General features: G+C 38.4%; 1 protein-coding gene across 1 annotated transcript in view; it reads left to right on the top strand.

The window, feature by feature from the left end:
- LOC108440474 (calsyntenin-2) overlaps positions 1-18402 on the top strand; it is a 232051-nt gene that overhangs the window by 189068 nt on the left and 24581 nt on the right. Inside the window, exons 9-11 of the mRNA XM_017719342.2 lie at positions 8175-8337; positions 11091-11257; positions 14718-14866. Of these exons, the coding sequence (XP_017574831.1) occupies positions 8175-8337; positions 11091-11257; positions 14718-14866 (479 nt within the window). The remainder of the gene's footprint in view (positions 1-8174; positions 8338-11090; positions 11258-14717; positions 14867-18402) is intronic.

Here is an 18402-nt window from a genome sequence, read left to right as displayed (position 1 = left end):
TAACTGCTGCACCATTTAAGGTGTAACAGGAGAATTTGAACAAGAAGTTGGCATCTTTTAGTCACTTTTTAGTGTTTGAAAGTTTCTCATTACAGATTAAATGCATCAGGAAACCAGCTCAGTGTTTATAAACTCAAAAAAGCCAGTTCATCTCCAAATTCTCGATGTTTTTGATTCCTTTCTCATTGCCTTGTCGATAGCTACTAGCTAGGCGAGATTGTTGTCTGCGTTGCTGTGGTGATCAGCAGTCTGCTCACGAATCCTCAGGGTTAAAGGTTGAATTAGCAGTTCTACATTAATAGTATAAATTCAGAAAAAAGCAGCGTCAGTCTCGACTGCATATGTGGACATATTTCTATATTGTGCTCTATTTACACAAAGTTAGGTTAGTTCATCATTTATGTTGAACAGACTGTCCCAAAATTTTACGCTGCTGCGCTGACGTTGAACCGTGTGCTGCACTGGGTCGGTATGACCAACAGGTCAAAACCAGCTCTAAACAAAGTGACCGCTGTGCCCTGATTGGTGCTCTGGCTTTGTGCTTCTTTCATTTTGAAATGTTATGTTATTATACACACAGAAACCAGAAGGAACGACAGATTTCTCAAAATGTAGTGGAGGAAAAAGTCAGATATTAGACTCTGAAATGTGGCAGAGTTGAAAGTAAAAAGTTGCCCGAAATGGAAAAACTTCAGTACAAATACACAAAAAAACTACTTAAGTACAGAAACCAATTACATTTACTTAGTTACTCTCCACAACTCTGTATGGAAAATGTACAGGGTTTTGAACATTTTAGTTTACAGCAGCGACAGCAGTGATTTTTGAAAATGATAATTTTTGCAGAAAGCTCCAGCTCAGACCCAGAGTTCCTAATATCAGAGATCTGTTCTCAAAGCAGTCATGAAACCATCTTTATAACTTTAGTGTGAGTGGGTGGAGCTAAACTGCTATAGCCTGAATGGGCAGATATTTGTGAGACACACACAAACATTGAATTCACGACAGAATGTTTTTCCAGGTCAGTTTCTCAGTATGGATCGGTTATTTTTACAGTGTTCACAAACAACAACAAACTCGTTTATTTTAAAAAGTAAGAAAAATGTAGTTTCCATTGATGTATAGAGAAAGGTGATGGTCAAGCAAGTTGAAACCACAAGGTTGGAGAATCTTTTAAAGCTCGTTAAAGTCTAGTTAATAATAAAGGGCTATTGATCGGCTGCTGCATTGATCAGCACGTATGAACTTCACATGTGCTGCTCTCACATTCAGACTAACTGCAGCAGAAAATCAATACGTGTGATCATGAGGGGAATTCCAGACTGAGAAATGATCGATTTATTAGAAAATGAACAGATCTGATCACTGTTAGCATCAAATATGGCATTTATAGTCGAATGAAAACCAGAGAGCCTCCCTCTCTCTCTCTCTCTCTCTCTCTCTCACTGTCTCTCTCTCTCTTTCTCTCTCTCTCACTGTCTCTCTCTCTCTTTCTCTCACTGTCTCTCTCTTTCTCTCACTGTCTCTCTCTCTCTCTCTCTCTCTCTCTCACTGTCTCTCTCTCTCTTTCTCTCACTGTCTCTCTCTTTCTCTCACTGTCTCTCTCTCTCTCTCTCCCTCTCTCTCTCTCTCTCTCACTGTCTCTCTCTCACTGTCTCTCTCTTTCTCTTTCTCTCTCTCTCTCTCTCTCACTGTCTTTCTCTTTCTATTTCTCTCTCTATCTCTCTCTTATCTGTCTTACTCTTCTCTTTTTTTACCTCTCTGTTTTTTGCTTTCTCTTTTTTGCCCTCTCTCTCTCTCTTGCTTTTCCTTTCTCTATTTTTGTCTCTTCCCCCTCTCTTTTACCCTTCTCTTTCTTTTTTGTTTTCTCTTTTGTACCCCCCTCTCTGTGTTTCTCTTTCTCTCTGTCTCTTACCTTTCCTGTTTCTCTCTTTCTCTTTTTTCATTGTATTTCTATTTATCTCTACTTTGTCTCTCTTGCTCCCGCTTCTCTTTTTCCTTTTTTACTTTTTTTTTACCTCTGTCCCTCTTTCTTCTCTTTCTCATCTCTGATGAGGTGTATCAATCAGCCTAGAGAGAGAGAGAGAGAAAGAGGGGCAAAGAGATAGGGGGGGTCAGAAAGTTTTTCATCTCTTGTAAAGTGTAACAGTGCGTGAGGAGAAAAGAGAAATAGAGAAAATGGAGTGATTTGCTGGAGGAGAGAGGTAGAGATGTGACAAATAGGAGAAGATTAGAAACAGACAGTTTTGTCCTGCAGCTCTTCTCTTTTCCTCCTCCTCGTATCTGTGAGTGTGTGTGTGTTTCTGCTGAACGTGAGGCTGTAATAATCAGTTCCAGTAGACTGAGTGACCGCTCCATCTGCACCACAGCCCACACCCACACACACACACTCACTGGTGTGTAACGGCGTGAACATTTTCAGTCTGTCAGCGTTTGGTGGGGTCTGGCGGTGCTCCAAACAGAACATCAAGAGAGCCTCATCATCACATGCTAGTTTCCACTAGGAGATTTTAGCATTGGTCATGGTATCCAGTAAGAATTCAGTTTGCTGGACAACTATTTAAAATGCTGGTAATTTTCTTAATGTTGCACGAAACCTACATTGTTTTTTTTATGGTCATCAGTCAGAAGCAGAGGGCTACAGGTGGTCGTGGGCTAAATGGGTCTGCTTTAAATCCATAGAATCAGTATAATATAAAAACAGTTCCTTCTTGACTAATGTGGAAAATTTAAATCAGTTTTTACTACTACATTAACTTCCAGAATCAGCCCACACTATATGGCCAAAAGTATGTGGACAACTGACCATCACTCTTCTATGAGCTTGTTGGACATCTTGTTCCAAAACAATGGACATTAATATTGAGTTGCCCCTCTTTGTAGCTACAACAGCTTCCACTCTTCTGGGAAGCTTTCTACAAGATATTGGAGTGTGTCTGTGGGAATTTGTGCCCATTTAGTCAAAAGAGCAAATGTGAAGTCAGGCACTGATGTTGTATGAGAGTTCAACTGAGTTGAGGTCAGGGTTCTGTGCAGGCTACTGAAGTTCCTCCACGCAAAACTCGTCTAATCATGTCTTTATAAAGCAGGGGCTCAGTCATGCTGGAACAGGAAAGGCTGTTCCCCAAACTGCTGCCACAAAGTTGATAGCATGTAATTGTGTAAAAAGTTCTTTGTGCTGTAGCATTTACATCACCCTTCACTGGAACTAAGAGGCTGGAACACTGAAAAGCAGCCTCAGCTCATTATCCCTCCTCCACCAAACTTTACTGTTGGCACTATGTGATTTGGTAGGTAACGTTCTCCTGACAATCTCTAAACCCAGATAAATCTATCTGACTGTGCTGATTTTGCTTCTGGGCAGTTTGAGCTCTGTAGCAAGTGGTACCACAGAGAATAGATTTGTATAATCTTGAATATTTCTTCTTCATTTGTCTTGGCTTTGTTTACATTTTTTTCAAAATTGTAAATATGTTGTTTATTTTTGGGTTGAAGTAAAATCACAGTGGCTGAATTGATTGCACAAACACAGTGTTGTGCATTAAAGCAATAAGCCCTGAGAGGCAGTGCGTTACTGTGATTTTATCACGGGAAGGGTGTTCTCAGCTTCCTGCTCCCTACATAGGAATTTAAATACTGGATCCTGCAGCCCAACCATGAATAATACAGCTAAGAAGTATTATTTTGGGATTCAGACACATCCACACTCGATAAATGAAGCATTATTTGGCTTTAGAGGCCAGAATTTCTAAGCTTTCATAGCTAGGACACTATTTAGGGAGTGCAGAGCCGTTTGGGATTCAGCCTGGGTTTGATGTGACTTATGACTGAAACATGAACATTTGAAGTGTGTAGTTTATTCTTCATAAATACTTTAGTTCAAGTCTGTTATATGTAATGATTGATTTGTTTTGCATGTTGGCTATCTTTTGGCCTGTTAGCTATCTGTCTAGCCTAGTTCTAGAACATAAGTTGTCAGCCCCTCAGTTTAAACAGAACTGGGTTCTTACTTCATCAGTACACTCTGTGGTCCATGCAAGCAGCTTGAGAGTCAAAGATTATTCCATTAACAGCACAAAGGTTTTTTGTGCTGTGGTGCAGTGATACAGAGTTCAGTCACTGTGAGACGGTCATAGGTGTGCATAGATCAGGGATTTTACAACAGCTTAGAACGCGGCTCAGCCAATCAGATTTTAGGCCCAGAACTATATATTTTCCTTATTTTCCTCTCCAGTGTAACAGTCTGAGCAGTTGCATAATGAGTAGAAGAACTCCGTTAATTCACACATTAATTTCTATTTTTTACATCCTTTTTTCTCTCGCATATTTGAGCTTCGTGTATTAGGGCAGGATGGCATTTGTTCTTTTCACTTTCACACTTTCTCTCTCTTTTTTCTCCTCTGCAGAGTCACCTTGTTCTCACACCTCATCAATCTCTCTACAAAGTGCTCTACTGACTCCACCTACTCTGTTTTCTCTCCATATTCTCGCTCTCTCTCTCTCTCTCTCTCTCTCTCTCTCTCTCTCTCAGCTGAAGTAATTGTAGTGGAGGCCACGCGTCACTGTCTCTTCACTCTTTCTTCTCTCCACCACATCAGCGTGCCTCACCCTGCTCATTCTGTCTCTCTCTCTCTCTCTCTCTCTCTCTCTCTTTTCTTTCTCTTTTTTAGTCTCTCTATCAGCACCTCTCTATCTCTAGCTCTTTATCATATTTTATTTAAATTCTTTTTACATCTATCTCTACCTTCTCACTCTCTACTTCTACCTTTTATTTCTCTTTACCTCTCTACGTCTATCTACACTCACCAGTGCTTTATTAACACTAAGTAGGGCCTCCTTCTGCTCTCCAAACAGCTTCACTTCTTTATGGCATGAGTTCCACAAGATGTTGGAAACATTCCTCTGAGATTCTGTGTTGAATTTCTGGAGATTTTTCAGGTGAATGTTTATGCTGCAAATATCTTGTTCTAACACGTCCCAAGAGGTGTATTGGACTCAGATCCAATAACTGGGAAGGCCACTGAAGAACACTGAACTCTTTGTGATATTCACGAAAGCAGTTTGGCATCTTTTTGCTCTGTAACATGGTGCATTATCATGCTGGAAGTAGCCATTAGAAGATGGTAAATTGAGGCGATGAAGGCACGCACAGGGTCAGCAACAGTACTCAAATAATCTGTAGCATTCAAGTGATGATTGACTGGTACTAACAGGCCCAAAGTGTGCTTAGAAAACATTCACCTCACCATTACACCACCTAACCCAGCCTGAACTGCAGGCACAAGGTATGTTGGGTCCATGGATTCATGCTGTTTGCACCAAAGTCTGAGTCTTCCATCTGTGTGTCTCAGCAGAAATTAAGATGCTTCCAATCTGGTTACATTTCTCTAGTTTTCAATTGCAGCCTCAGCTTCCTGTCCTCGGCTGACAGAAGTGGAACCCGAAGTGGTCTTCTGCTGTTGTATGAGATGCTATGTTATGAGATGCTTTTCTGTTCATAACAATTGTACAGAGTGGTTATCTGAGTTACTGTAGTCTTTCTGTCAGTTTGAACCAGTCTGGCCATTACCCGCTGACCCTACTCCATTCAGAGTAAACTCTAGAGACTACCAAGAGATTGAGAGCCCATCTGGTACCAACAGTCATACCATAGTCAAAATCACTGAGATCAAATTTTTTTGGTTGATGTGAATATTATCTGAAGCTGGTGATCTGCATCTGCGTGACTTTATGTACTTCACTGCTGCCACGTGATTGGCTGATTAGATAATTGTATGAATGAATAGGTGTTCAGATGTTCCTGATATACACTCACGGGCCATTTTATTAGGTACAGCTTACTAGCTACTAGTAAAAGATTGGACGCCCTTTTGCCTTCAGAACTGCCTTAATTCTTCGTGTCATACTTTCAACAAGGTGGTGGAAACATTCCTCAGAGATTTTGTTTGGTTATTTGAGTTACTGTTGCCTTTCTATCATCTGGAACCAGTCTGCCCATTCTCCTCTGACCTCTCACATCAACAAGGCATTTTTGTCCACACAACTGACCGCTCACTGGATATTTTCTCTGTTTCGGACCGTTCTCTGTAAACCCTAGAGATGGTTGTGTGTGAAAATCCCAGCAGATCAGCAGTTTCTGAAATACTCAGACCAGCCCATCGGGCACCAACAACCACGCCACGTTCAAAGTCACTTAAATCCCCTTTCTTCCCCATTCTGATGCTCGGTCTGCACTTCAGCAAGTTGTCTTGACCACCTCTATATGCCTAAGTGCATTGAATTGTGGCCATGACTAGCTATTTGTGTTAACAAGCAACTGAACAGGTGTACTTAATAAAGTGGCCCGTAAGTATATATATATATATATATATATATATATATATATATATATATATATATATGCTTATTTGTATATTTTATATTAACTCCCGTTAGAAGTTAACAAAGTTTTTTCCTTCTTTTGAAAAGCTAATTTGGAGAACAAAAATGAAAAATGAATTGTATAGATGAGGTTTGTATAGAAGATTTTTACTTTTATACTACATACAACCCTGATGTGGTGTGAAGACTTTAACATTAATATTTAAAGAGTCTGAAGTTGTTTGAAGGTAATGTGTGCTTATATTTATGTTCTGTCTCATCTGGAAATGCTACCGGAATAGCTAAAGGGGTTCAGCTTAAATGGGCAAACATTTGCAGTGGGTGATTACAGAGGTCAGGCGAGACTTTAACCAATGATACCGAGACCACCCATTGATTCTTCCTTAAAGGGGGAATTAGGAGAGAGAGAAAGAGAGAGAGAGATTTTTTAATTCCCTGAATTAAATTAATTCTTAGCCTGAAGTAACGCTCTACCTTGGGTTTTTATCTGTGTGTGATTTGTTCTGAGACACTGACAATGAATCAACAGAATAATGTCATAAAAAGTTTATTCTGATGAGCCCCCCAGAATATTGATATTGAGACATTCAGGGGGTCCAAAAGGTTAATTAGGACCCCTTGTATTTCACACCTTGCTTGTAGCTCATGGAAACAAGGGCAAATTGGAAAATTTCTAAATCATACATGAAAATATCAAAAAAGATATTTAATTTGGATTTGATAAAGTTTTTTCCTTTACATTATTGACATTTTTAACACTCATTTGCATTCCTAGTGAGACAAAAGATGAATATTTTTTTTCTAAAGCCACAGCACTGAAAAGAGAGTGAATTCTCTGACTTAAAATGCCATTTAGCCAAGTTTTGCATGAACCCATGGACGAAATGCACCAATCTGACCCCACTGAGTCTGAAACTGTTGCTTTAGCTGCACTGTTTCTCTCTCCACAGAGACGTTCAGCGTAACAGATTTACTGCACTGCTGCAAATCATCTTCAGCTCACTTTTCTGTTTCTGAAACTCTCTAATAACACATGCTGCGATTACTGACCAGCACATGGTGCCCCTCTTCACCATTTCACCTACACACACAGACACACCCTAACAGTTGTGTCTACAGTAGTAGTTATTCAATTTGAAGTGTGTGTAGTTTTACAGTCTGACAGTAATAATTGTGGAGTGATTTTAATCCAGTATGAATCTGCAGTGTGTGTAGTTTTACAGTCTGACAGTAATAATTGTGGAGTGATTTTAATCCAGTATGAATCTACAGTGTGTAGTTTTACAGTCTGACAGTAATAATTGTGGAGTGATTTTAATCCAGTATGAATCTGCAGTGTGTGTAGTTTTACAGTCTGACAGTAATAATTGTGGAGCGATGTTAATCCAATATGAATCTGCAGTGTGTGTAGTTTTACAGTCTGACAGTCATAATTGTGGAGTGATTTTAATCCAGTATGAATCTGCAGTGTGTGTAGTTTTACAGTCTGGCGGTAATAATTGTGGAGTGATTTTAATCCAGTTTGAATCTGCAATGTGTGTAGTTTTACACTTCTGACGGTAATAATTGTGGAGTGATTTTAATCCAGTATGAATCTGCAGTGTGTGTAGTTTTACAGTCTGACTGTAATAATTGTGGAGTGATTTTAATCCAGTATGAATCTGCAGCATGTTCAGTTATCTAATAGGAAGACCTGCTTATAGACATTATCATACAAAATTTTTGTTATTGAATTTGTCCTGTTATGTCCAGATGATTCTCTCTCTCTCTCTCTCTCTCTCTTTCTCTCTCAGATCTGTGATAAGGAGTGGCACTACTATGTCATTAATGTAGAGTTTCCTGTGGTCGCTCTGTATGTGGATGGTGTGACGTATGACCCCTACCTGGTGACAGATGATTGGCCAATCCATTCCTCTCAGATAGACGTCCAGCTCACTGTTGGGGCCTGCTGGCAAGGTCAGGGGGTGGTCATGGGATGGGTCAACGATTCAACGTGGTGCTTTTTGGAAATCTAATATATTTTATTCTTGTGGGAAATGTTTGAATCAGTTCATCAGTTTAAAAGAGCACTTTTTCATTTAACTCATGAAAAATGTGAATAGATAATTAAAGTATATTCATTAGTACATAGTAGTATACATATTGAATATGTATTAAATACAGCCTCTAAAATACATTTAAACTTCAGTACCAGTCATACATTGTGAAACTGTTCTGGCTTCTTCTGGCCACTTTCACAGTCATTGACACTACGATGTTAACAGGAAATAATAGTAAAATAACTTTACATTGTGACTTTATAGTCATCTGCACCACAAGATTGCCATGATATAGCTGTTATTCTGCTCTACACTTACAGTCACTTACTTTCCACCTGTGTAAATGTGATGTGACAATAAATGTGTTTTGATTTGGTTTGATGAACCCCACTTTTAACTTTGCCAAAGTTGGTGAATTTGAGGAGCTTTCAGCTCAGTTTAAAGCACTGTTAGCTTCTCTTGCCCTTCTCCTCTTTCACAGCTTATTATCCTTATTTTTTTAGCTTTTTTTTATTTTTAGTTAGATTTTTTTATTATCCTAATTTAATTTCCAGTTTGATTTTTAACTTAATACTTCTTATTAAATCTATATCTTCAGGAGGGTCAGTTCATGCAGGTTACATGCTGATCAGCCAACAGAGATGGAGTTGTGGTGACTCTAGCAGCTCTGGTGGCTCCCATGAGGCGACTCAGGCAGACGTCTCTCAGGGCCTCAAATAAATTGGGAGAGAGAGAGAGAGAGAGAGAGAATGAGAGATACTTATTACATACTTACTTATTACATACTTATTACATGCTGCATACTTTGACTTTTTATTCAGTACCTACAGGGACTTCAGTGCAAACTTGCTGAGCTGTTTGTAGGTTACAGAAGTGTGTAATAAAACTTTGGGCCTGCCGACGGGCTCTGCCATGTTAGGGGTTAAACCAGCGGCCCCCACCTCACATGATGCAGCACAGTTTGTTGATTGTAAACAAGTCTTGTACAGAGGATAGAGATCAGATGAATCTGGTATTAGCTTCTCATTGCACCTTAAATGATGTAGCAGTTACATTCAGGTGCCTGTACAGATGCTATCATGTAACTGCTGCACTATTTAAGGTGGACTGGTGATTCAAATTAGACGCTAGCATCAGCCTGGAGAGATTACTGTGTGCAATTCAGCCTGGCGGTGTTAATCTGGTGCTGGCTGACACATCAGCTTCATGTAACCCTGCAACCCTGCCTGTTAATCTGTCACTAACAATCTGCGTTCAGTGAATTTATGTCTTTTTGTACTGAACAGGTTGTTATCTGTAAGCAGTAAATGTTACAAAACTGTGTTTATGTGGTCAGGAGTCTTGTTAATGTGCAGCTGTGACAGCTGTGCTTTTATAATGCGGATGGTAGGGTGGGCGAGAGATGCCTGGAAGAAAAGATTACTACCTCTAATAGAGAAATGGGTGCAGTGAGCAGCTCAGGCTCTGCTATAAAGGACAGCTAAGCTTCTTTAAATAGCCTTTGATAAAGCACTCACTCAAGCCGCTCATCCCTTTGTGTTTGAGAGTGCATATAACATGAGAGAGAGAGAGAGAGAGAGAGAGAGAGAGAATATATGATTTTATTGAACTCCGATCAACAGAGAAGGGTTGACAGAAGAGAATGGACAGAGAAAAGACATTTGAAGGAGGAATGAGAGAGGTTGGAGGAAAGGTGATACACATCTCTCAGCGATTTAGCGATTGAAGGACGCTGTGACTGTTTTAGAGTAAATAGTGTAGAGTTATTATTGTGGTTTGCTGCTATTACACAGTTTCAACTTACGATTATGTGATCAATTGCAGAGTTTCTCTCCTAAAAAGATCTTTGAGGATTCTTTAGGAAAGACAATGGTTCTATAAAGAACCATGAACACTCAATTCTTTGAATGGTGAAATGGTTTTTCAGATTGATGGAGATATATATATATATATATATATACACACACACACACACACATACACACACACACACACACACTTAGGTTGATTCGACGTGCTATTATTAAAGTGTAGCACCAAAAGGACTTCTTCTAATGTTACACTGTGAACCCAAGTAAGTTCACACCACTCAAAAAATATGAGGTAACCTGTTGCCCTAACAAAAGTTTTCAAAAGCTTTGGTGAACAAATCAGCAAGTTTAGGTTCAATGTACTTTTAGGTTCAAGATACTAAACACTGCACATTAACTAAACTTTGTGTTAGATTAATGATTATTTTCAAATGGAAATCTGTTTTTAATGTTGTGCCTGATGTATAAAAGCATGTGTGTTGTTTTGTAAACACCAACAAAAAAATGCAAACTTAATGGAAACCAACAAAACTTTGTTTACAAATTTGATACAATTTCCAGTTTTAGTGGACAACTGTAGGTGGTGCTGTGCTGTTATTCATGTCACTAGAGCGTATTCATAAAATGCTTTAAGACATCATAAGATATTTGACGTCTTAAACTGTAGGCTTAATTTTGAGGTAATAATCATAAACAATTAGATTAAGTTCTGTGGTTATGTGAGTGACAAAGGGTGGGCTGCATACAGACCCTTAGTGTTTCAGGGGTTTAAATCTTTTTTGTGTGTGTGTGTGTGTGTGTGGGTGTGTGTGTGTGTGTGTGTGGGTGTGTGTGTGTGTGTGTGTGTGTGTGTGTTTAGGAGGTGAGGTATCTAAGGCCCGGTTTACACAGCATTTCCGTGGCAGCCTGTCCGGCCTGACGCTGAGGCCGGGGAAGATTGAGAGTCAGAAGGTGATTTCCTGCCTACAGGCCTGCAAAGAGGGACTGGACATCACCTCACTGGAGAGCATGGACAAGGGCATAAAAGTATTTGTGCACACAGACATACACACACACACACACACGTACACTTGTTTTTATTCAATGTTAAGACATGCCATACATCTGTCCCATATGTATTAACAATGGATATCGCAGCTGTCGGAAGAAAACCTAATTTTTCTTTTTTTTTTGACATAATTTGAAAATGCATGTTGGCCTTTATATCGTTTGTAATTGTCATGGTGAATGGACCAACAGAAATGGCCCAAAATTACTTGGTCAATGTTCTGGTTCCTTTGACCTATTTTAAAAGTAAAGTATTTTTTTTCTGTCCCATATAACTGTGTAGTTACATGCAAACCACATATGCAACAACTACTAATGATTTAATCACTGTTACAGACAGATTACAGAAGGACACCTTATGTAATTACAAAACTGTATCTTGTCAGTTGTAACAGCCTATTGTCTCAAGTAATAACACAAGAGTAATAACATCAATTTAATTACATTTGTAATCAGACTGGAATAACAGCTGTTTTTCCAAAGTTTTTTTTTCTCCAGCAGTAAAAGTATGTAATAACTTACATTAAAACATTTTTTACTCTGTGTAATTACATAGACTGTACTTCTGTAATCCATCTGTAACACTGACTAAATCATCAGTAGTTACACTGTTGTTGCATATGTTGTTCATGTGTAATTACACAGTTATTAGAGACACTTAATATGAAGTGGGACCATTTTTTCCTTCTCCTGTAAAGTTATAATTTTGGCAATACAAGGTTTTCTTCTAACAACAGCGATATGTAAGTACCTACATATGATAAAAATATACATTATGTCTTATACATACTATTTATTGCTGTTGTAAAAAATTCTCATAACTTTCCAGAAAAACAAAAAACAAAAAAAATTGTAACTTTCAGTGTAAGTACATGAAACACGGTCATTCATTTCCACCACTTCAACTGCTCCATTTGCCATGAAATATATATATATATATATAATGCTACACTGTATATCCAAAATATCGCCTTATAATGAGTGAATTCTACTTTAAGATTAATTCACTCATTGCTGGCACAGGCATTCATTTGCACACACTCAGCTTTTATAAGCTCCATAGAAAAGCACTGATCAGTAGAATGGGAAGGCCAGACATGAGTCTAAAGTCACCACCTCCAATGTCAAGCATCAGCTAGATCGGCTGAACCCCCGGCTTAACCCCCACACCCCCTCTCCAGTATTGAGTTGTGGTGCAGTGGAGCTGTGTTCTCAGGACTGATGGAGCTCCAACCAGTACCTTTGGAATGAATTGAAGTGATCAAGAACTGACCATCCAATATCATTACTTACCTCACTAATGCTCTTGTGGCTTAATGCAATCAAATTCTCACAACAATAGTCCAACATCTAATGTAAAGTCTGTCCAGAACTGTAGAGGCTGCTATTAATACACTTCATTACAGAAGAAAACTTGTGGACACATTATACTGTGATAATGATACATATGTATGTGTGTGTGTGTTATATGTATATATATATATATATATACACTACTATATAAAATACAGTCAGTAATTAACATGCATATAAGCATATCCAGAGATAAAAGTTACTGTAGAGAGAATTGGAGAAGAGCAAGACGGGGAAAGAAAGAGACAGTGGGACTATCTTCACGCACAGTTTTCCATTTTCACTCGGTGGCTTTTGTTCTTTTATATTCTGAGTCTCGAGGAAAGATTTTAAGATCGGATGAGCGCAGACATCAGAGAGTCATAGAGACAGAGAGGGAAAGAGAGAGAGAAAAAGAGAAAGAGAGAGAGAGATCAGTAGAGGAGCTTGAGGCTTCATGTGTCTGTTTCCTCCCTGTGTATCGATTCATCTTTCTTTCTTTCTTTCTCTCCTGTTCAGTCATTTTAAGCTCTTTCCCTATTCCTTCTTTTGTGTAATGCTGGCACAGCTGCCAAACGCTCTCAGGGGAGACTTTTTAATACACACACACACACACACCCCTTCATACAGTCACAACTCCACACAAGAGATGTTGGCAAGTGAAATGATTTTAAATCCAATCAGTGCATCTAATATTTTTCATTTTGAGATTACTGTTTAAAGTGTTGTATGGCTAACATCTCAATCATTATGTGGAGTAACAAGGTAGTAAGTATGAGCCATAAATTTTGCTGTAATGTCACCCATTAAAACAGCATATTGTCAAGTAGATGGTAAAAATAAAGACTCAGTAAAACTACAGTGAAACACAGCTTTATTTCAGTGATTCAGTTTCGGTTGAATAAACGGTTGAATAAACACATAGAAACCACAGCCTTATGTAAAATTTTGAACATAATTTGTTGATTAGATTTTATCATTTTTTTTGTTAGCAAATAAATAGTGACTGCATTAAAGCGTGTTCTCTGTAGAGGATGTGTTTGCTTATTTTTACAGTAATGGTAATGCTTTCTATGAATGTCACATTTGTAAGCATCTGTAAACACATTTGTAACATGTTATAATGCATTCATATGGCATTATAAACATTTATAAAGATTTATAAAATTTAATTACACTGAATTACACTTTATAGCCATGTTTATTATACATTATGAATTGTTAATATAATGCATTATAAGTACATGTTATACTGTCAGTGCCAAAGAAGTCAGTCCCTGCTTGAACAGCATAAAGTAAAGACAAATATAAAGTTTATTTCCAATATTTTATTTCTCAGTGCTGGTGCTGTTAGAGTTGCATCTTCAGGGCTTTAGTCCTGAATATTCAGATGCTCCAAACAGGCTGTCCAGCCTAGATTTACTGCTACACTGTGGTTTTCCTGACCAGCGTCTTAATTTAAATGTTTCATCACAGCAAACCAAGTGCCCATCAGCTCCTCCCAGAACCCCCTCTGACATCACACTTAAACGTGAAGAAGGCCTGGAGAAGGAGAGGCGAGATAGTCGAGTGCTGTCATTGTAATTTGTTCCCTCACTGGTTCTAACGTCAAGCGCTAGAAACCTTCACTCTGTAACACTACACTACACTACATAGTTTGTTATAAACAGTACTTATAATGCATTGTGTTACCAGTTCATAATGCATAATAAGCATGGCTATAACATGCACTTTTATATATATTCATGGCCATGTTTATGATACTTTAAGAATGTATTATAACATGTTATGAACATGCTTACAAATGTGACATTCATAGAAATGTTACCAACATTTCTCATACACTTTCCTGCATAAACATGACATCATAATAAAATTTGGAATATAATTCAAGAATAAAATACATTTGATTTTGGTTTTGTTTTTGCATCATCATAATAGCTGAATAACACAACTCTGCAGAACGCACATGCTCACCACTAAAATGGAGTTTGATATTACACAAATAAGAATCAAATCTCTTATAAACGACATTACCACAAAACTCATCCAGCTCTAATAGGGCTTAATATGCATTAACGCGTCTTGTCCTCTGTGTTTCTTTCAGTTCCACTTTAACCCGGCTCAGTCCGTGCTGGTGATGGAGGGGGAGGATTTGGAGCAGGTGAACACGGCACTGAGGAAAGTCTCCTACATCAACTCCCGACAGTTCCCCACACCCGGAACCCGCCGCATACACATCTCCACCACAGTACAGTACGATCAATAACTAATAATAATTCATAAAGCCACCTCTAGGCTGCCTTGATGCATAACCCTCTCAAATCTATCATAGTGATCCATTCAGAGTCTATATGTTTGTGTCTTTTGACTGATTAAATCTGCTCCCAGAGTAGATAGTGAGTGTGCATATCTACGTTGGTCAGTGAATTGGATCGGCATGTGGAACTGGAGCTTCTTGAGAACTACTGTGTTTCCTACCACTGTGTAGAAGAAACTCCATGCTGCCTTTATTGTTGGATGCACTGAGTGAAGTATAAAGTATATTGATGTGTTTTGGGTATTTTTGTTGTTGTTGTTTGGAGAGGCAGTTTGTGACACACAGAATCAAAACCTACAACTTTTCTGCTTTGTTAGATCATGTGTTGACCATAAAGGGTAAAAGGGCATTATAAAAGGGTTCTTCAGAATGTGCTATGGATGGTGGTGGATGGTTCCATTTAGCACCCAAAAAGTTGCTCTATTGTTATGTTTGACATTGTAACAACACCCTTTTAGGTGCAATATAAGCCTTTTTTAAAGAAAGGTTCTAAATAGAACCATCTACAGCACAATCTGAGGAACTTTTTAATGATGCAAAGAACTTTCAACATGCAAAGGGTTCTTTGAGTGCTCATGGTTCTATATAGAACTATTTTACTTACTGAAGCACGCTTAACAAGATCTTTTTAAGAGTGTAGATTCCTACAGGTCATTAGGGTTTAACCTCATTGTTGTCCATTTATCCCTATTTGCAATAATTGTGATGATATCTTTTATTCATGTTTCAGTTTTTTTCTTCAGTAATAATGGAAGACCATCTGGTAAATGGAAGTTTAAATCTATACTTGTTCCATATGGTGATTTTTATAATAACTGGATAATAGCTAATGAGCTCTTTTTGCAAGTTGAGTCCTAATAGTGCCCCTATCTTCAGCCTGCTAAATATGAGTGAGTGAGTGAGTGAGTGAGTGAGTGAGTGAGTGAGTGAGTGAGTGAGTGAGTGAGTGAGTGTGCATGTGAGTTAGTGAGTTAATTAGTCCATCAGTCAATCAGTCAGTCACAGGCAGGATATTGTAGTTAATAAAACTATTACTCAAACAAAAATGAGCAGTGAAAAGATGCAAAGCTGCAATGCAAATTAAAATGGCAGTTTTCAAAATGCAAAAACTAAATCAAAATAATAAAATTAGCTGCAAAACTAACTAAAACTGAGCTCAGTCGTCTACAGTTGTTTTGATATTATTCTACCCTTTTAATATGCCTACTATCACAGCATTCATCATAATATTACAAACTAAAACAAACTAAATAAAAACTGAACTAAAACTTTTACTTTCAGAAAATAAGCTGCTAATGCACCCTTAAAACCAACTGAAACAAACTGAAATCAAAAACCAAAATGAAAAATAAATAAACAAAAGCTAATAAAATATTTCCTTGATATTGTTGTCCTTGGCGACAGTCATGAGGGCTTGGTCCTGGATTTTTACTATTATTATGTATTTTTTTTCCTGTAAAGCTGCTTTGTGATAACTGTTGTAATAAGTACTATATAAATTATACTTTGACCTTATTTGACTTGGCTTTGCATCTCAGAAACATCAATTGAAAGGTTCTTAAGGAAACTTTTGCCTCACTTCATAGAACCCTTTTTTTGGCACCTTTATTTTAAAGAGTGTTGGACAGGCTGAAATCCACCCTGTGATTTTGTGCGAATGGTGAGATGCCACATTGTCCCATGTGGTCATATATGTTTGCATGTTTGGCCTCACCTGCCCAGTTTCCTCAGGCAAATCTTCCACAGAGGTCATTCAAGAATGAAATGAGACAATCTGTACTGAATGGCCTGGTTTGGGAGTTTTGTGTAACAGCAATCTACTGGATGATATTGCTCCACACACAGTGGTATTGGCAACCCCCCACCCCACCTGGCCTGCAGTGCCTACTGTGGCCTTTTTTCCTATTACATTACATCCCTGCTGGCATCTTTTGGGCAAATTGAAGCCAGCCTCATTCACATAAGTGATTTCATGGGGGGATGGATTGTCTCCAGCTTCATAACTTTCCGAAAGAAATTGGAGGAAATGCTTTATATCTATAAAAAAAAAAAAAACAACGAGTCCCTGAGTGCCACATCCTACTGTGCACTAAGCCTTTTTCAGGACCATCAGTGTATTGAATAGATGCCTTTCGCAAACATCCAAACTGGCATAGCAAAGTGCAGGTTGTGGCCCCATCCCCATGCCCATAAAAACACAATTACTTTAGACCCATATTCCTCTCAGCAGGGATGCCATCCTCATCAGACCTCCATTAAGCCAGTCCCTCAGAAAGTGTTCTTCAATGTGTGAAAATACAAATAATTTTGTATTCATAATTACAAATTCGAAAATACAAATAACCCCATTTTAAATCTCAGGCTTATAACATACAAAGGCTTAATAAAGCAATAAGCCCTGAGAGGCCATGCGTTACTGTAATTTTATCATGGGATGGGTGTTCTTAGGCATGCCACAAAGAAACACAGTTCCTTTAGTGTGTGGTATTATTGCCCAGCAACCTTGGAGCGCTGAATGAGAACGTTTGGTCACTCATCACTGTATATTGCAGTAATTTCATGATTTTTGTCACAAAACAAAGAACATATGACAACTCAGCACTGTTTAATGCAAAAATGTTTGCTTTATAAGTGCTTTTTGGTCACCAAATTACCATCGCAAGTCTAATTTAGCACCAATCCAGCGGTGCCCCTCTTCTCACTCTGGGGAATCTCAAACAGCTCATTGCTCCCTACATACTGGATCCTGCAGCCCAACAGGGCAAAATATAGCTAAGAAACAGTCATTTGGGACTCAGACATGTTCATTCTTGATAAACAATGCACTGTTTGGCTGTAGAAGCTAGAAGTCTGACACTTTCATAGCTTGCACACTATTTAGGGAGTACAAAGCCGTTTGGGATTCAGCCTGGGTTTGACGTGACTTCTGACGGAAACACAGACATTTGAAGCATGTAAAACATTCAAGTGACATTTATAGACATTATATTACCATTTTATAGTGAATCATACTGTAAGTACTTTAATTCTAGACTGTGATACTGATGATGGCGTTGTTTAGTCTAGTTCTAGTTTAGAACATCAGTTTTCAGCCTCTCAGTTTAAACATAAAAAATGGGTTCTTACATCATCAGAACACTCAGTGATGCATGTGAGCAGCATGAGAGTCAAAGGTTAATCTGTTATCAGAATAAAGGATGAAGTCACTTATATTATGGATTATACAACGGCTTTGAACGCAGCTCAACCAATCAGATTTTAAGGCTTGGAACTATCCATTTTATAATAGTAACTGCAGGGACTTCATTGCAAACTGGTTGAGCTAATCTTAGGTTAGAAATGTGTAATAAAACGTTGGGCTTACCCGCCAAGCCTGGCCATGTAAGGGGTTAACAAAGCAGCAAGAAATTGTTTGTAAAATCACAGAATGAGGCTCGTGTCACAAGACCGAATGAACATAGATGACGATTTA

Source organism: Pygocentrus nattereri, chromosome 17, assembly GCF_015220715.1.
Source record: "Pygocentrus nattereri isolate fPygNat1 chromosome 17, fPygNat1.pri, whole genome shotgun sequence".
Taxonomy (NCBI): domain Eukaryota; kingdom Metazoa; phylum Chordata; class Actinopteri; order Characiformes; family Serrasalmidae; genus Pygocentrus; species Pygocentrus nattereri.
This window is presented reverse-complemented; position numbering and strand designations above follow the sequence as displayed.